At 40.4% G+C, this 20,602-nt stretch overlaps 1 protein-coding gene across 10 annotated transcripts in view; it reads right to left on the bottom strand.

The window, feature by feature from the left end:
- The window catches only part of AHCYL2 (adenosylhomocysteinase like 2), a 163,992-nt gene that overhangs the window by 40,907 nt on the left and 102,483 nt on the right, over positions 1–20,602 (bottom strand). For 3 of the 10 annotated variants that reach the window (XM_013050579.2, XM_013050557.2, XM_004741774.3), the window contains exon 2: positions 3,641–3,752. In XM_013050579.2, the coding sequence (XP_012906033.2) occupies positions 3,641–3,752 (112 nt within the window). Of the gene's footprint in view, positions 1–3,640; positions 3,753–13,365; positions 13,796–20,602 lie in introns of those variants that run through there. The other 7 variants (XM_013050559.2, XM_013050565.2, XM_013050571.2 and 4 more) reach the window with 6 other exon arrangements.

Raw genomic sequence — 20,602 nt, 5'->3', positions numbered from 1 at the left:
ATCTTTAGTTAAGAACTGAATCAGGTAGGATGCCCAGCTAGGCTACCTCAGAGCATCCCAGGCAAAGGAAATAGCAAATGCAAAGACCTTAACTCAGGAGAGCGCCTGGCATGTTTTGAAATAACAAAACAGCAGTAAGGAGCCTAATATGGCTGGAGTGAAACCTCTAGCTGGAAGAGGAGGGAAGTCTGGGAAGGAAGCAATGCAATTAGAAACGTGATGGGATAGGGAGACAAACCATAAAAGACTCAATACCAAAAAACAGACTGAGAGGGGGGACGGGGGAGGGCGGTAGGGATATGGACATTGGGGAGGGTATGTGCTATGATGAAATGTGTAATGTGAAATGTGAAATGTGTAAACCTGGTGATTCACAGACCTGTACCCCTGGGGATAAAAATACATTATATGTTTATTTAAAAAAAAAAACATAATGGGATGATATAGGGCTGTGTAGACCACTGTTAAGAACTTTAGTCTTTACTCTGAGTGAAACTCGGAAGCATTAGAGGGTTTTGGAGGGGAGAACTGATATGACCTGACTTATTTCAAGAGAATGAATCTGGCTGTAGTGCAGTGAATAAACTAAAGAGGGGCAAGCTTGGAACTCAGGAGCTCAGTTTTTAAGACACTGGAGATGCCTATAAAACATCCAAGTGAAAGGACTGAGCAGGTAATTGAATATATGGATCTAGTGTGTAGGGGAGAGATCTGAGGCAGAGATAAAAGCTGAGGCTCAAACGTCAATACATAGTATTTAAAATTATGAGGCTACATGAACTCATGTAGGGGGAATATAAACAGAGAGGAGATCCAAGAATCAGTCTTGAGGCTCTCCAATGCTACTACTTTCTATAGTCACTTAAATGATAATGTATGCTGAAAATGGGTTCCAAGTTTTTATTGACATGCATTTGCATATCTTCCTGTATTTAGAAAGCTATAAGTCAATTCCATATTCCTGGCTTTTCATTTGATCGATATAGGGCATTTTCTGTCTCATCTCATGTTAACTTCTCATTGTGAACTTCTCATTGTAACTCTCGCTTATGAACACCACAGGCAGAAAGAGTTTTTCAAGACCACACAAAAACATCACCCATGGATCAAAGCCTAGAAAGTAGGTCTCTACTAACTCCCACACCAGGCCCTGCCCATTGTTCATGTGAAAAAAACAAAAACAAAAACAAAGCAAGGTAATGGAGTTTATGAAATAGCTGCAAAAGAAGCAAACATCCGGGCACCTGGGTGGCTCAGTTGGTTAAGCATCTGGCTGTTGATTTCGGCTCAGGTCATGATCTTGGGGTGGGAGGAATTGGGTTCTGTGCTCAGCTGAGATTCTCTTCCTCTCCCTCTGCCCCTCACTCACCCCCCCCCACTCTCTCTCTCTCTCTCTCTCTCAAATAAATAAATAAATAAATCTTAAAAAAAAAAAAAAAAAAGGAGCGGGGCACCTGGGTGGCTCAGTGGGTTAAAGCCTCTGCCTTCCACTCAGGTCATGATCCCAGGGTCCTGGGATCGAGCCCTGCATCGGGCTGTCTGCTCTGCGGAGAGCCTGCTTCCTCCTCTCTCTCTCTCTGCCTGCCTCTCTGCCTACTTGTGATCTCTGTCTGTCAAATAAATAAATAAAATCTTTAAAAAAAAAAAAGGAGCAAACATCATCTTACATTTCATTTTAAAAGCACTGAGTTTATGGAAATAGCACTTCCTATAAATTATTTCAGACTGTAAATGGAATATTACAGCCAAAGACATATTTTTAAAAGGACACTTAATCTTTAATTTATCCAGATAAGGATAACCAGGACAGTGGGATGCCCTGAAAGATTTTTTTTATTTCTATGTAAAATCATTAAATTCCAGGGATTATATGAGAGCTGATAGCTCTCATAACTAGATAAAGCAAGAATCGCCCTATCATCTAGAATGCTCCCAAAGAAACCAGATGGCCATTTGTCAGGGACACCAACAAGGTAATTCTAGCATGCAGTGGGAAGCTGAGTAATTGATCTTAAGTTATTTTCTATTTCCAGAATGGTTTGACTCCATGCTCTTGAACTTAATATTCTTCTTCTTTTTTTTTTTTTTTTTAAGATTTTATTTATTTAACAGAGAGAGATCACAAGTAGGCAGAGAGGCAGGCAGAAAGCAGGCTCCCTGCTCAGCAGACAGCCCAGTGCGGGACTCGATCCCATGTTCTTGAGATCATGACCTGAGCCGAAGGCAGAGGCTTAACCCACTGAGTCACCCAGGCGCCCTGAACTTAATATTCTTAAATGGATATAGAAGGTTGACAATTTTTGACTATAAAAATGGCAACTTCATGTAGTTCAACCTAAAGGGTCCAAGTTTTCCAGGGTCAATATCACTTACCAATGAACTATAGCAGGCAAATATGTGTTCACTTAGAAACCAAGGGCATCAGTCATACTTTCTTGTTAAATAAATATTTTATAAGTGCCCTCCATACATGTAAGGGTTCATTAGGAAGGCAGGAAGATCTAGTGTGCAGGGAGAAGACTGAGCTGGCCTTAAAACTTAGTATAGTTACTGTTTGTATCAATCTTTGTATAATATGTATAAACTCACAGTCTAAAATGTTACACATCATTTTACAATGCCCATTTTCTCAATTATTATGGCTTCCAGAGTTATATCAACTGGTTCATGAATGCTCAACTCTGGTTATTTTAGCAGAGTAAGATAGGTACACAATTTTTACACATATCTTTACACAGAAATCCATAGGGATTTACATCATTCTGTTTTGGGGGTAAGGAGGAGTAAAAAGAGAAATATAACAAGTGTAAATAATAATTCACCCAACCTAAAAGTTACAGCTTCCCAAACAAGCTTTCTACAACTTTATATAACAGATACTACTTTCCTATTTGTGTGAAGAACAAACAAAATTTTAGGTCACGATGAAAAATTTCTGAAGATGATTACTATTTATAATGTAAAGAGACAACTAGGGCAAACATTCAGCTTCCTATGATATTCCAACATAAGAGCAAAATAAAATAGCCCCATATGATCAGATACATAGCAGGCATTGCTGTACAAATGGTCAATGTCTTTAAGGGTGCTGTGTGGTAACAGCTCATCTGGCATTAAATGATAGCTTCAGAGACCATATATTTGAATTAATGCCACTGCAAAGGAAGGAAGGAGTGGCTTAGAAGAGAAAGCAAAGGGATCCCTAGAACTAGGACCCACTTGAATGTTTCCATTGTTTCTTGGTGCAATTAAGCCTTCCCCATTAATTTGCAAGTGCTAAATGGAGGGATGGGGAATTCCTCTTTTATTTTCAAAGAATGGAAAACAACACAAGTCTTTATACATGCTGTTCAATGAAGGTCATCAATAAGTTACATATGCCCACCCTCTGAAGAAATTAGAAATCAGGTTTGTTGATCACCCTCTTCTGCCTTTACTGGAAGAAGATATCTCTATTCAGTTCCTCTTTGAATCCTTAAGGAATCTAAAGGTTCCATCTAGAATTTTGGTCTAAATTTTGATTGAGAATCAAAGTGTCTATTTCATAGCACAGGTTGGATGGTACTTAAACGGACAGGAAGGTCCACTGATCACACTTAATTAGCCTCCACAGGTGGGTCCACAGCCGCTCAGTACCCACCTGAGCTGTAGCTGTCAGTAGATGACTGAGAAATGGAACGAGACAGAGAGCGACGTCCAATTTTGGTGGGACGTTTGTTGAATTCTTGCTTCTGGTCAGCAAATTGGATCTGCTAAGAAAAAGAATGCTAGTTATATAAAGGAAAACAACCTTCATTTTGAGATAGCAGTTGAAGGCTTGCATTATAGGATCTTACCTTCCTTTGCAGTTGATCTGATTGTACCAACCCATACTGGGAATGCTAAGACTTTTTGGAGAGAATCATTTTTTAAAAAAATTCTTTACCCATTATATTTCTATCAAATTTAAATCTTTAACCAACTCTGGCTATATAACTTTTACAATAGAATTGCAACAAAAAAGGAGAATGGGTTGTTCCGGTTAAAATAAATTTTTAGAAAGCTGAGTCATATTCCTTTCTATAGTTTTGCTGAAAATTAAAGCTGGAAAGAATCTTTGAGCCTATTTATCCTAATATTCACATATCTAGACAAGAAAACTGCAAGGTACAAAAAGATAAAGTGACTTGTCTACAGATTTTTAAATTTTCAGGAAATGGGATGGTAGAATGAAAAAAAAAGATAGGCTTTCCACTCAGAACTTTCTGAAACTGCATTCAAATCCTGACAATGCCACTCATTAGCTATGTGATTTTGGTCAAGGTGCTTTTGTGATCCTTTCTCATAAATACAGCAAAGACAAAAGTATTTACCTCACAAGTTTTAGAGAGGTTTAAGTGAAACAATACATGTAAACTATAAAACATTGCAATAGATTGAGTAAATCCATCCCCGACTCCCACTCCTACCATTCACTGTTCTTATAGTAAACATTTATTTATTGTTTTAAATGTTTAGTATCATAAAATACCTAAAAAATCACAAGACTGATTATCTGTTAACTATAACATAACAGATGTAAAAGGAGTAGATAGAGGACTGGACTGACTATGTATAGACAGCAATATTCTGGAGGATGCATTTTAGACCAATATCTGACAGTTTTCTTATAATTTTATCTCTTTCTCCTACTGTTGGAGGTTCCAGCACTTTACGAAACAAAACTCATATAATTTATTCAACAAATGACGTTTTTCTTTCTCCCTAATTGAATGTCTGTATAATTGCTTCAGTAATTCTGGATCCAAGGGAGCATGGAGGCAGGAAGGATCAAAGATCTGACAACTACCTTTCATGTCAAAAAGATGGTTCCTTGGTGGGCAGAACACAGACACAGCCTAGCAGAATGAAAGCAACTGACGGCTCTGATTCCTGCAGTTAGAGGAAACTAGTGAGTCATTTGAATATTGAGAAGAGGAGACTCATACCAAACTGCATTAGCTTAGCACGCCTTTTAGGGGAATTCATAGCATTTTCATAGCTGTAACAACAAATGAAGCCTGTGTTAGTACTTTAGAGTTTGCAAATTGTTTTCAGTAATAGGAAAATTCATTGGCTCAGAAGCTCTTTGCAAAGTGAAAAATTGGCAAAATTGATTATTTTGCTAAAGTAGCAATTTATTTAAAAAAGATACAGTGCTCTTTCTATGCATTCCCACGGGATATACATGAACTTCCAGGTACTTCTCCTAGCCCAGCATTCTCACACTGAATATGAGTATCTACCTGTATCCTCCATAAAGACAGGAGCCATGCATCTTATTTACCCTTCTATCCTCAGGCACAAATGCCTGACACACGATAGGCAATCACACGCTCACACAATGAATCTGGGGCGCCTGGGTGGCTCAGTGGGTTAAGTCTCTGCCTTCGGCTCAGGTCATGATCTCAGGGTCCTGGGATCAAGCCCCACACTGGGCTCTCTGCTCAGCGGGGAGCCTATTTCCCCTCTTTCTCTGCCTGCCTCTCTGCCTACTTGTGATCTCTCTCTCTCTCTCCGTCAAATAAATAAGTAAAATCTTAAACAAACAAACAATGAATCTGAAGTAGCCTGTTCTAGCTTCACTGTCTGTACTTGGTTGAATATTAAGGAAATATGGTAAGCAGAACCCAAATCTAAAGTTAAAAGCATTCTGGGGCGGGGGAAGCTAGGCAGGGGAAAGTGAGTGAGAAGACAGGGAGGAGGGACAGCAGTCAAGCTGAAAACTCTGGCTTTCATTTCATCACCCTTGTTCAAGACAATTATTATTATTTTTTTAAGAAGCCCGTCTAGGAAAAGGAGTAGTAATTGACTTCCAAAGGCCAGGATGAGTTACTAACTTCAGTAGTACCTACTTTGGGGAAAAAAAAAAAGTAACAGATAAACCCTGCCTCAGATATGCTTCCCCCCAACCACACACCACTAGAGGGGGCCAGCCACAATGCCTCTCTACATGTGAAGGATCAGGAGTGGGTGGGTGCACATCACTTGACCCCAATCACGCTAACCCGTGGAGCTATCTGGCTGCTCATCTTAATCCAGTTTCCCTAAACTGAGCTCTCTTTTCTCCAGTCTTCTCCATTACAGTAATTCTTCCCATCAGGTCTTTTGGCACTAAAGAAGACTATGCTACGCTAGCTTTCTCCACTTGAGAACATAGGGTTCTAAGTCTTATTTACTCATTAGATGCTGACCTCAAATTTAAGATAGAAGAGTATTAGGAGACTCACCACTTACATAGAATTAGTTATATATACTTTTCCCAAGAAATAAATGTTAATCGTTTACTGATGACCAGAACACATGGCTTAAGTAGGTCATCTCTATTGCCCAATTCTCAATTCTCCTTAAATGTCATTACATTCTTCAACCCATAATACAGTCATCTCCCCGCCCCCCCCCGGCCGCCCAGGCAAAGTACTCTGGTACATTCCACCCCTATCTTTTCCACCTTGTGTGAAATCAGAGTCCTTTAAGTTAACCCACTTTTACCATTTCAGAGAGAACTGCCTAATTCCAACAGGCAAGGGAGGGAAAGAGAGTGTTAGGAGAGGGGCAGCTCACCTTATGCCAGAAGCAGGGATGAAAGCAGCAGAGGGAAAGAGCAGCTGGCCTATTACAATAATGGCTATCGCTGCAGCAAGCCTGGTTAAATAAGAGCTTAGCCTCACCTGGGCTTTAATCCCAGAGTTGCCATTGACAATGTATTTCTTCCTGTTGCCCAGCATAGTGACATTACCAGCCCTACTGCCACCTCTCCGGTCCGGGGACCCTCGTGGCTAGGCCTTTAAACTTTCCTCATCAGCAATTCTGTTGGCTCTGGTTCCAGCTAGGGTGGTTGGTTTTGTTGTTGTTTTTTTTTTTTTTTTTTGTTGTTTTTTTTTTTTTTTTTTTTGAGGCCGGGATGTGGGGGGGGGGGGGGAGTGCTGCCCTTCCCTGGAATCCCTGAAGCAGCTCCAACAACCCCTCCAGCAGTAGAGCCCAACTTAATAAGGCATTTCTGTTAGTGGCTCATCAACCATTCCTAATTCTGGTAGCTGTTTTGCTTTTTTTTTTTTTTTTTTTTCCTAAACACCTAATTACACGGATCCTCTGACCTCTAAACCTTAACAAGTCCCTTGACAAGGCCCAACTTGCAGGCACATAACAATAGCTTATTTATATAACCCGTTCACTTTTTTGCCGGCTATAATTAACTTGCTAATTAGGTTCCTTTTTAACCTTACCTCCTCCTTTTCCATGTCAGATGATTTTAGTTAACCTAGTCTCATTAGAAATAAATTAACTAGAGTCACTAAAACAATGAGGGAATTTATTAAGAAGGTAAGAAAAAAACGGTGTCAAATGCTGAGGCAGCCTCTCTACGCTATACCGTGCCCTTGGGTTTGTCAGGCTGCAGGCACTGGTTTTAGCTCTGTCACCAAGGAAATCAACTCTCTCAGCCCATTTCTTTACTTTTAATTGTGCATCTTTTACATAGGTTTTGACTTATGGTTCCTAGTCCCATCTCAAGATTGTTGCAGATTAGGTGGTGAGTAACTCTGTTGTTTCTGAAATTTTTAAAAACCTGTATGTTTTGTGGGAAGTGTGACTACAAAGGAGAATTTCCTATTTCCTCAGAGTCCCCAGAATCACAATGGCCTTGTTACATATCAAATAAAGAGTCAAATGAAAGGGCAAAGAATCACATTATTTATTTGCTGATTTCTGGACGGGGCCCAGTAAATAGGAAAGCTATATTCAACAGTATGTTATGGAGACAGGAGTGGGAATGTGATTTGAATTCTTCCTTTAAAAAAAAAAAGATTGGTTGTTGGGCACAAGAAAGAACATAAATGGTAGATTTTTTTTTTTTAGGATAATCTTTACTTTGAGAGAAAAGATCTCAGAAGAATGGAATTAAGGGAAGAGAGCTAATATTTATTAAGTTCCTACTATGTATGCATAGCCCTGCATATATGTTGATTCTATTAATCAGTATAAGAATCTTACAAAGTAGGCATCATTATTCCCAACTGAAAAATTAGGGAAGAATTTATCTTAATCATAGAATTAGATTAGAGAACAAATGATTTGCTGGAGGTCTCACAGCAAGTCAGTGATGGGACTGGAACAGGAGCCTGTGTTTATGACAGAGCCAAAGTTCTTTCTACTACACCACACCTTATGATATTAATCAGAAGATGAAAAAAGTCCCCTGGTCCTAATCGTAGATATACTAGCCCCACCCGATTCCTCTTAATTTATCTTTAAAATTATTTGATTTTAAATTACACTTAAATAAATAAATAAATAAAATTATGCTTTAAATTTACTTTTTTAAAAAAAATATATTTTATTTAGTTATGTATTTGTCAGAGAGAGAGAGAGAGCCCAAGCAGGCAGAGTGGTAGGCAGAGGCAGAGAGAGAAGCAGACTCCCCGCTGAGCAAGGAGCCCGATGTGGGGCTCCATCCCAGGACCCTGGGATCATGACCTGAGCTGAAGGCAGCAGCTTAACCAACTGAGCCACCCAGGTGTCCCTAAATTTACTTTTTTATCAGACTGGGTCTCAGAAATGATATCAGCCCAGATGGTCTTGGGGCTCCAATCAAACAATTCTGAAATGACTACTCATAGACGAAAATCTAACAACTTTTTTTTTTTTTAGATTTTTATTTATTTATTTGACAAAGAGAGAGAGAGGGAGGGAGAGAGAGAGAGGACACAAGCAGGAGAACAGCAGGCAGACGGAGAGAGAGAAGCAGGCTCTCTGTTGAGCAAGAAGCCTGACAGAGCTCTATCCCTGGATCCTGGGATCATGACCCGAGCTGAAGGCAGTTGCTCAACCATCTGAGCCACCCAGGCACCCCTCTAATAGCTCTCTAACTGGCAACTTTGCCCAATGCCACTACCAAAAATTAAAACAGAAATTAACTGAACTCAAATATGATTCACCATCACCCATGACAATCCTGATCTCTTACTCATAATATCAGTCTTTTTCTGCTTGCAGAGTGAATCACTAAATTTCTGCCCTTCCTACTACACTCTCAGCTGGTTCTGGATTTTCCTCACTCAGATGAAAAGGAACTTGCTGGTCCAAGGCTTCACTGATGAGACAGACTGAGCCAGAGGGAACAAAAGATCTATACTAAATCCAACTAGTAGACATTTAAGGACACTATTAATGACAGGAAAAGCCTTACTACTTAACAGGTTTATCTAACAAAGTAGTTCTCAAACTTCAGATGCATCAAAATCATGCACAGAGCTTATTAAAAGGCATTGCTAAGCCCCATCCCCAGAGTTTCTGGTTTAGTAAATCTGGGTGTGGCTAAAGATTTTGCATTTCCAACAAGCTCCCAGGTGATTTGATGCTGCTAGTCTGGGGACTACGCTTCAGAGAACCTCTGGTCTATCACTTACTCCAAGCATGAATAAAGCAGCCTTAATGTTCTTGACTCTCTCTCCTTAGCCAACCATTTTATCCTATTTGTGACTACAACCATAGACGCATATTCATAGGCAGAAAAGGACATTTGGAAGGTCAGAGAGTAGAATGAGGTGATCCTTTATACGCAACACAGGATATAAAGAGAACTGGGCCTAAATCTGATTTTCACAATTGAAGGCTGTTAAGAGCAGATGGTTAATACATTAAGAAAAATAGGACTCATGGGGAGGACAGACGATCTATTTACCCTACAAGGATCAGGCCAAGAGAAAACAATTCCTTTTCAAGTACATAAAGTCATACTACAAAGGAAGATCACAAGTGGTTTTCTCTCTCTCCATTTCTTAGCATTTCAGCACTTAACACTGGTAATCCTCATTTGTAAAATGGGAACAGTAATAGCTCCTTTGCCTGTCTCAAATGTGCACTGAGGAAATTTTTTAAATGATGTGTATAAGAGGGTTTTGGAGACCATGTAATGATACATAAATACAAAATATTAGCATTTTTATTCTTTAAGGTCAAAAGTTCTTCACCTAGAGTCCATGGATGTGTAGACCTACCCCCAACATAGAATGCAAAATTCTGCGTATGTATATATTTTCCTGGGGAGAGGGCCCATAGTTTTCCTCAGTTTCCTAAATGGGTCTCTGCTTTGAAGTGTCAATCCAGACCCAGAGTTACAGTCAGGTTACCTCCACCACCATTTACCAGATCCGTTAAAGACTTTTCTTCTACTTCCAAGCAGACATGGTTCAAGCATTCTTACACACATCTCTCTCTTCCAAGCTAAATGAGTTGCCTGAACAGATTCTTCACCTATAAAAGAGATTATTTCTAGCCAAAAGAAAATTGGGTAACCAGCTGGCTGCGTACTAAGGAAAGTCAATCAGATTTCCTATGGAAAAGTACCGAGTACTACAGATAGCTTGGATGGGAGGAGGAAACATCAAAATGTAAAAACTTAAAAAAAAAAAAAAGTTACTGCTGCTCTCCATGCACGTAAGAGGAGGTAATTCACCTACCAGTAGAGACTAAAGATTTCTCAAGGGAAGTAAAAACATTAATAAGGACAGTCTTTAAAAGGATATGTTCCTCAACCTTTTAGCTATAAAATCCCTGAACAAGGCTAAAAAATCCTTCACATAAAAACAGCTAAGGAGCAGAAGCTCCGGAAGTTTTCCAGTGACTGATGGAATATTAACTTGAAGTCTACCTCATCAGTTCTCAAGATGGAGAGTCTTCAAACCTTGTCCTGGCTTATTTCCCTACTGGGAATCTGAGATGTGAGTACTATCAGCTGCTGTGTGTGGTCTGAGTCCTATTCTCCAAGGAGTATACAAGTCCCTTATTGCTGTTGATCATTAACAAAGAAGGACATCTTATAATGCAGCTCTCCTGCTAAATTTTCCCTTTGAAGGAAGGTTTGAGAGTCTTGTAATGTTTCCTTTGGAGGCAAGGATAGTCTCAGTGGAAATTTAATTACATTACTGTATAAACTGGAACGTAAGTCAGATATTTGGTTAAAATCTTCTTCAATTGAAATTTTGGCCCCACCGTGGGAGATGGCTCCAGGGTTTTCTCTCAGTTATTAAAAAGCACTCTAATTCTTCATAGGTAAAGTCTGTAGGCAAAATACCATAGAGGGTCCTTGACTCAGTTTGCTGGGTAAGTGGGTATCAGTGGCAGCCTAATGAAGCACTTCTAGATCAGATCAGAAATTAATGACTTATGTGGTATCTGAAAGAAAGCCTCAGGAGGTTAATCTTTGGCAAGGAAAAGATAGATTAAAAAACTGAGTTTATGAAGACAAGCTTCACCCTACTCTTTCTTGCTGTTGTTAAAAAAATTTTGCTGATCTAAAGTATCTTCCTGGTTTTTGAGCGAGAAGGGCAAAGAAATCTCTAAGTAAAAATGCTATATTGAAAACAAAGCAGAGTTGTACTTCATTAAAGAATGTTTTCTAGAAGTTGGGAAGATCTAGATCATATCCCTTAAGCAATGGTCACTAATTCTTGTAAGACAGTTTTCTTGTTCCCATAAATGAAAAGAAGTAGTAAAGGTTCAATAGGAGCTCCTCTGGAGAGTACTGCTGAGCAGATAAAACAGAGAGGACTAGCAAGAGAGTAAGAGTTATCATAAAACTTTTATTGATTCTGAGTTGACACACTAATGTTCTGTGGAATTCTTCTGTAATATTCCTTTATCAATGTACCAAAGTTAAAAAAGAAAATACCAAAGTTTACTATCTTAACATGGTCCCTCCCTTAAAAGAACAAAAACTGTTGCTCCCCTTTCTTGTTTATTAGTGAGTGGCTGGAGATTCAAAAACAAACTTACAATCCAACTAGAATTATTATGTGAATCTTTTCTATCAATTTTAAAACACTACATTATTTAATATAAGCCTGTGAATGGATAGGATTTCTTTCCATCAAACACTTTAAAACTGAGCACAAGGTTCCTAAATAAGATAAACAACAGCAATAACCCCAAAAGAAATAATAAACAATAGTTATGACAGTGAGAGTTGAAATGTGGGTTCTTCAGTTGGGCCTTTGTCAGGCCTACTATACTCAATCTCATAGATGTTTATTTAAGTCCATAATTCCATAAACACTGAAAAGAACTTGTAAGAACTTGTTGTATATATATAAAAAAAGAACTTGTATATAAATAGTCTAACCAGTTTTCCATAGGGAAATACACACATACACACACACACACACACACACACACACACACACGGCTGATATAGACTATAAGAACTCAGGCTAAACCTAGGAGAGACCAGACAGGAACATGAGGATAGTTGCTGTTTTTAAATCAAAAGTTGAGGGGCGCCTGGGTGGCTCAGTGGGTTAAGCCGCTGCCTTCGGCTCAGGTCATGATCTCAGAGTCCTGGGATCGAGTCCCGCATCGGGCGCTCTGCTCAGCGGAGAGCCTGCTTCCCTCTCTTTCTCTCTCTGGCTGCCTCTCCGCCTACTTGTGATTTCTCTCTGTCAAATTAATAAATAAAATCTTAAAAAAAAATAAAAAATAAATCAAAAGTTGAAACTAGATCTAAAGTACTAGGCTTTATGTAGTTCTTATCAACGAATAAGTCCTTACATTTAAATTATATTAAAAATATCTATCAGGCAAATATGACATTTTGAAGAGCAGTAGCAAGAAAGCTATAGTTCCTGGGGTACCGGGGTGGCTCAGTGGGTTAAAGCCTCTGCCTTCAGCTCTGGTCGTGATCCCAAGGTCCTGGGATCGAGCCCTGCATCCGGCTCTCTGCTCAGCAGGGAGTCTGCCTCTTCCTCTCTCTCTCTCTGCCTGCCTCTCAGCCCACTTGTGATCTCTGTCAAATAAATAAAAATCTTAAAGAAAAAAAAAAAGAAAGCTATAGTTCCTGCCCTTTAGAAGTAATACACATAAAGAATATTTGGGGAAATGTTTTGACTGGAGAGAAAAAATGGGCAGGTAGGCAAGAAATATCTTACATCTTCTCAAAGACTTGAGAGACCACCATTTCCACAAATTCTGTTCCCCCCTCCCCAACTATTCATTTTCTTTACTCCCATGAGAAATAAAGTAAGCATCAGCTTGCAAAGAGAGTGTGAAGCAATTACAGGAGAATACAATCCACACAGTACACCGGCGGCAGTGGGGAGAAGTCCAGGCCAGCACAGACAACCAGACAATAAGGTGACTCAGGTCAGGCAGCTCTCGGACCTTCCTCAGCTTCACTCGCAATTAAGAAACAGGGGTGATCCAGGACACATGAACTCATCAGAAATTAGAGGAATAACTGTTCTCCCAACCACAGGTCTTGGTAGGGACTTGTCTTGATCCCTGTCACCTGTCAGAAATGGTTGCCCCAATACCAAGAAACAGAAGGAAAAGCAAAGAGACCAAAGAACTCACCATCCACTCAGGCATGTGAAAAGCTGAGGTGCCCTCATTGCCGTCCCAGTTCTCCATAGTGCAGGCTTGGGTAATATACGTCCTGAAGCAAAAGGGAAGGCTGATTTGGAAATGCCAGGGTTTTTTGAGAGCCCCAAAGCAGAATCAAACCTAGTGATTCAGAAATTTACAGTATCTAGCAGAAGCTGCATCCCTTTCACAGAAGCTTTCTATTCAAATTAAGATCATTAGTCAACTGCCTGACAAGTCCCTTACTGGCCTGCTTCAAACCTTCTGCTTTGGATTCAAAATCAGACCTGATGCAAGGTTCTGCACCCAGGCACTGAACTTCCCACAGGACACTCACTGTTTAATGCTACCAAAGCACGCAACCCCTGCCTCCCCAGTGGGGACTCTCTGCAGCAACAGTCAGGCTTCCTCTCTTTCCTGGTGTGTAAGACACTTGTTAATTTTTCCCGCCCCTCAGGACACGTCACTGGAGGTGCTGATACCAAGATCAATAAGGATCGAGGTCAAGAAGGCACTCCCATTTCTCAAGAGTTGCTTGACTTGGATCAGTACAGTAAACAGGCGTTTCCTTGAAATCGAGAGTTCTTTATGGCTTCAAGTTTAAACAGCTAGGCAGAACTTCCCCATCTGCTCACACCAGGGGTCTGGCACCAAACTTGGGCATATCTCAAGTTAAATTCTTATTGTAAGGGCAATTTGATTTGGATGGTGCCAGGGAAGATCTCTTGCAAAATCAGAAATTAGAACCTCTTAAGAAAAGTTCTAGGACCACAACTCCCTCTGCTGGCTCCCTGTGCTATATCCATGAAGGTCCAAGAGCCTTCAGCCGCAGAAACATAGGTGCTTATTGTAAACACACTGCATCTCTTAAGCCAGTCAGGAGCTACTACACTGTAAGTTTAGAGGGAGCCAAGGTTTCCAATCAAGATTAGGGTTGCCTCCAAGTTCCTACCCAGAGTAGGTTTTTACTCACCAGTTTGGTTTTGGGAAGAGGCAGAATACCAACACAGTAGCCCTATACTCTTAACCACCTCAAGGGACCTCAGAAGCTGTTCCCTCTTGGGTTTGTAGGCCAGCTCCCTCCACATACTTCAGAAGTTTGGAAATAAGACAATACTAAAGGTGGCCTACCTGCTCTGCTCATTCCTAGAGTGTATTATCCGTAAGAGTACCATAGATTGATTTCAGGCACAAAGTAAGCCCAGTGAGATATGCCTGCTTCAGAAGGACCAGAGACTCTTTCAGTGTTAAGTCCCATCACAGAGGATAATTTTTCTAGAGCTGACGATTATAATATTAAACTCAGGATTATTGGTTCCCTGCCCCTTACGGCCTTCACTGGTTAAGAGAATAATCCTTTGGATGTGGAATGGAGAGGAAAGTAATGTCTTGGGGAAGAGGTATTATAAGACACCAGAGAAGGCAAAATTCAAATGCCTGACCTGGATGTCTAGACTAGAAAGAAAGGCAGGTGAAAGTGGAAGGGGACTGTCAACCTGGTGAATACAGAAGGGTCAAAGGATGAGAGACCTCAGGGTAGGTAGAGACGAGATGTAATAAGAAGAGCGAGCAGGGCTGCCTTGGTGGTTCAGGGCATGATCTCAAGTCGTGAGTTTCAGCCCAGTGATGGGCATGGAGTCTGCTTAAGGTTCTCTTTCTCTCTGTCTCCTGCTGCTACTCCTGCTAAAAGAAAATCTAAAAAAAAAAGAAGAAGAAGAGCAAATAGCAGAGATGGAAGTAAAGGAAGCTGTGGTCACAGAGGCTATGGAGTAAAACAATGAGTGATGCCAAGATAGAGAAGGCCAAAGAAATGCAGCAGTGATATGCCCTCTGAGGTCAGCACGTTAATTCTGATAAAGCTTTAGTTGCCAGCCATCTCCAGTCATTGTCCTCTGACTCTGCTTAGTTAACCTCCCTCTCCCTCCAGTTTTCCAATCCATACAGTGGAATAATAATAATAGCCTCCTCGTAGGATTGATGCAGGGATTTAAAAATGGTGTATACACTAAGGGCTTACTAAACAGTGGCTCTTACTTATGTCATTATGCTGTGTCCTTTTCTACCTCATGCCTTTGCTCATGCCATTTTCCCAAATTGAAATGCATTAGTTCTGCCTTCACTTCCCTCATCTTCACATATGCAAATTCCTCAAGATCCGGCTCAAATGATAGTACTGCCGTGGAATTTCACATAGAAAAAGAATCCCCCTTTCCTCTACTATTAGTCTTTGGTCACATCACTATTTTCACCCTTTCTCAAATTAAGCATACCATGTACATATGTTGTCCCTCATTAAAATTCCAGGCTTTTCAAGGGCTTAGTCAGTTTGAATTGTCCACAGTATCTGGCACACAGTAAGGGCTTAAGAAATTTTCAAATTTTGTATGCTGTATGTACACCTTACAGTACTCTGGAGGTAATTTGCATAATCAGTGTGTTCTGTATATTTATGTCCATTTTACTGAATTTGGAACATTATTTTATTATACAGGGGCTTAGTTATACTACTGCCCACAGCTAGGACTTATTTGTGGTGAGTCCTTAATGGGGTTTTAATCCTTAATTATATTATCTCTGCAGGAATATATAATCCATTTTCCATTGCTTGATCTACATCAATAGTATTCCATTATGATCTGCATCATAATAAAACTCTTGCGAACAAATCAAGGCCAAAAGAGTGGAGTCCAACCCTGAAAATATTTCAGTGATCAGCAAATTACTAGATTATCGGTGCTCCTGTAGATGTTTCCTACATAATCAGCTATTAAATAAACGGAAGATGACTGCCGTCATGGTCATGTGAAAACATGCACGAAAATGACTTTTAAAGAAGACAGGGGTGAGAATAAAAGAATAAGCACAAAATACATCACTTTTGCAACCTAAACTGTCATTTTAGTTGTAACTTTTTGTTTTTTAAATTTTATTTATTTATTTTAGAGAGAGCCAGAGCACAAGAGCTTGGGGGGGGGGGTGGGGAGTGGACAGGGGAGGAAGGGGAGGGAGAGAAGTCTCAAATGGATTCCAAGCTGAGCAGGAGGCAATGCTGGGTTCATCTTAACCACCCTGAGATCAGGACCTGAGCTGAAACCAAGACTCTGAAGCTCGACTGACTGGGCCACGGAGGTATCCTGTTTGGTTTTTTTAGTGTAGTTTTTTGTTTTTTAAAGATTTCATTTATTTATTTGGCGGATTTGATAGACAGAGATCACGAGTAGGCAGAGAGGCAGGCGGGGGGCGGGGCGGGGGTGGAGGAGGGAAAGCGGAGAGCCTGATGTGGGCCTCCATCCCAGGATCCTGAGAGCACAACCTGAAGGCAGAGGCTTTAACCCACTGAGCCACCCAGGTGCCCCTTTAGTGTAGGTTTTAACTAAAGTAGACTTCCTTTGTAAACTGCAGCCTTACTACTTGGTTCTGCAATGATGAAGTGAAACAAAAACACAACAGGAGCTGTTAATCACATTTGGGGACCGAAGATCTAGGAACTGAGTAGGGGTGCATATGGCAAGAGGCATGGGTATACAGTTTTAGTTATAAAGTTGTTTATGGGGACGCCTAGGTGGCTCAGTTGGTTAAGCAGCTGCCTTCGGCTCAGGTCATGATCCCAGCGTCCTGGGATCGAGTCCCACATCGGGCTCCTTGCTCGGCAGGGAGCCTGGTTCTCCCTCTGCCTCTGCCTGCCATTCTGTCTGCCTATGCTCGCTCTCTCCCCCTCTCTCTCTCTGATAAATAAATAAAATCTTAAAAAAAAAAATAAAGTTGTTTATGATCAAGTCTCATTTTACTGTATAGAAGGGGCATGAGTTAGACTGCACATGGTTATCTATAATCACTGTTAACATTTAAGTTTGCAACTTCAGAAAAAATAAGTTACACAAACTACATGTGCACCTATGGCCTTCAGGCTTTACAAAAATTGACCAAGTGTGTGAATAGCTCAAAAGAATCTCATCTGTGCTCCAAGAAGAACAACTTGAAGTTGTACGTGCCCGTTGTGCTCCTGCCAGAGGTGATTTAATGGCAGTATGGTTAATGAAGGCAAGCCAGGTGACTTGCCAGAGTGAGTATATGCTTGACTAGAGGAGGAAAAAACAAGTCAGTATTTCCAGGGGGTCAAAGTCAAAAAAGAACCACAAAGTGGTGAAGAAGTAACTACAACAGCAGAACAGTTTTAAATAAGAGGTGATAAATCTGGAACCTAGAAAGTCATAAGGCACAGGACAAAGAATACACAAATGTGACCCTGTCCTCTATTCCTGGCTTGTCTCTAATGGTTTTATTAGATGTTGGCAAGTCACCTAATTACTCTCTTCTTCAGTTTCCTTATTATAAAACAAGGGGGAGGTGGGGAATAGTGTGACTGTGGTAGGTTAGAACTGGTTCCTTCCAGTTCTGACACACAGTATTTCTAAACGGTCTGCTTTCTCTGAAGCTAGAAGAAAAAGTGATAACTACTCCTTAGTAACCTAAGTTACAGCTTATTGTACAGGCTAAGATTTTTATTCTCCTGAGTTCAAAGTTCCATCTGGTCAGTTAAACTAAGAGGCTGGCTGGAATTGGTAGGCCTCAGATCTCCGCAGCCCCTGCAACCTGGAAGTGCTAATGTTACCATAGCAAATGGGATTGTTGAATTCTCCCAACCTAAATGTTAGGCATTCTCTCAGTGCCTTAAGACTCATATCCCGGAGGAATTTTAGACTCCACATGGAGGCATCATCATTGCTGGAAAAACTGCAGGCTTTGGAGCTAGACAGGCTTGGGTTTAAAGGCTAGCTCTGTCTCCTTCTCTCTGTGTGTATCTTTACATAAAGATACAACTATATAAGCTGTATAATTTTTTGAGCCCTTGCTTCCTCATCTATAAAACAGGATAATAATGCCTTCCTCGGGACACCTGGGTGGCTCAGTTGGTTGGACGACTGCCTTCAGCTCAGGTTATGATCCCGGAGTCCCGGGATCCAGTCCCACATCGGGCTCCCAGCTCATGGGGAGTCTGCTTCGCTCTCTGACCTTCTCCTCGCTCATGCTCTCTCTCACTGTCTCTCTCTCAAGTAAATAAATAAAATCTTTAAAAAAAAAATAATAATGCCTTCCTCACATGACTGTTATCAAAATTAAATAATACATAGAAATACATAAAAAGTGCCAGAAATTTATTTTGTCCAAAACCAGTCATAGCAGAGTAGTACCAGACTATCTGGTTTACTTGTCTCACACTTACAAACTATGTAACCTTAGGCAAATTACGTATTCTCCCCGTGCCTCGTTCTCATCTGTAAAATGGGGATATTAAAAGTATCTACCTTAGGGGACTGCTGAGAGGATCAAATAAATTTACATACATATATATATATATATATATATATACATAAAAATGTATACACATATTTATACACACACACATCACTTAGAACCATACCTAGTACTTTAAAATTCACTATTATTACCAATACAACATGTTCCTTCCCAAACACCTTCAAATCCATCTTCCACATGATGAATTCATTCAATCAAACCACAGATATTTATTGAGTGTCTATTGTGTATCAGCCAGCATAGAAAGACAGTCCCTGCTTTCATGGTGTTTCCTGTCAGGCCATTAAATACGCAATTACAATACAAATATGAAAAATGAGAAGGTAAGTACAGGTTGCTATGCAAGTATATGGCAAGGGTGCCAACCATGCATACTGGGAGTGAGAAGCTCCACTTAAGCTGAAAGGTAAAAGATGATTAGGGGATACCTGGTATGTATTTGGCCAGGAGGAGTATCGAGAAGAGTATTCCAATAGAAAGAAGAATATGTACTCCATAATGTCTCTTGTACTCTGTCCTTTCTTCATACCAGCTGTCTAAAGCCTGACCATCATCACATCCATCTAAATTAGTGCTTCAAAAGCTTGCATGTGCCTACAAATTACTTGCAGTTCTTATTAAAATGCTGATTTAGGTCCCAAGATTCTACATTTTTAAAAAAAGATTTATTTATTTGAGAGAGAGAAGAGGGAGAGGAGAGGAAGGAAGAGAATCCTGAAGCAGTCTCCTTGCCAAGTGCAGAGTCCAATGTGGGCTTGATCCCAGCACCCTGAGATCATGACCTGAGCCAAAACCAAGAGTTGGCCACTTAACCAACTGAGCCATCCAGGTGCCCTCCAAGACTCTACATTTTTAATAGCTCTCACATGATGCCAGTAATGCTGGGACTATGCTTTGACAAGGGCCTAGATAATTCCATCCCTATATAGCCCACCTCTATTTGTTAAATCAACTTATTTATATATGATTATCATCAGTCCAATAATTTAAAAATCTGATCACATCACTTCCTTGTTCATAACACCTCAATAGCTCCCCACTTGTCCTCAAAATAAAATCCAAACTCCTTAGCATGACACACAAGACCCTGCATGACTTAGCTTGCGCATACTTCCCAAGCCTCAGCTCTCTAAACTCCCCCAAACCCCCACTGTGAACATATACACCCCTTTCAAAATTTAGCTTATCTGTAACTTCTTTCAGGACACATTTCCAGCTCCTGGCCTAGGTTTAAGAATCAGTTCTGTGAGCTACTGACTAATCCCCCAGACCGATCATTTGTCTGTTTCCAACTAGAAATGCAAGCAATTTGAGGGCAGAGATTATGCGTTTTATTCTAGTATTCCAAGTGCCTAGCATATAGTAAATAAGCAATGAATATGTGCTGGATGGTAAAATGACTTAAAGAATAGCTAGATCAGAATAAAGCTTCAACTGAATAAATACAGGATAGACACCTAAAGGGTAAAAAGAAAGTAAAGGGACTCTGGTATGACTAAGAACTGACAAAACCATAATTAGAAACATCACTGTAACAATATACTGTACCTCCCTGCCACTAACTAATCCAGTCACTGTTTCTCAAGATAAATAATTAAGCAATACACAGACTACAGTACACTAACGCAGGCACCACGCCACCTTTTCCACTTCCTGTTAAGTCCTCTAGATTCTGGGAGTGGAGTGTGGAATGTAAATCCTCAATTTCCCTGACACAGCGAATAGAGCTCCACTCAGGTCAAAGTTCAGTTTGCTGCAGTTAGCACCTCTAGCTAAAACTGTCCTTAAAGAGAGGTCAAGCTAAAACTTGAAAACGTCTTAAACTTGAAAACAACCAGGGTAAGAGTGGGAAGGAATTTATCAGACTGGAGAGGGGTGGGGTACAGGAGGATGGGAAGGATGTGGGGTA

Source organism: Mustela putorius, unplaced genomic scaffold, assembly GCF_011764305.1.
Source record: "Mustela putorius furo isolate JIRA1106 unplaced genomic scaffold, ASM1176430v1.1 tig00003845_pilon_pilon_pilon, whole genome shotgun sequence".
In the NCBI taxonomy this organism is placed as follows: Eukaryota; Metazoa; Chordata; class Mammalia; order Carnivora; family Mustelidae; genus Mustela; species Mustela putorius.
Note: the sequence above shows the minus strand (reverse complement) of the source record. Positions and strands in the feature narration are given on the sequence as shown.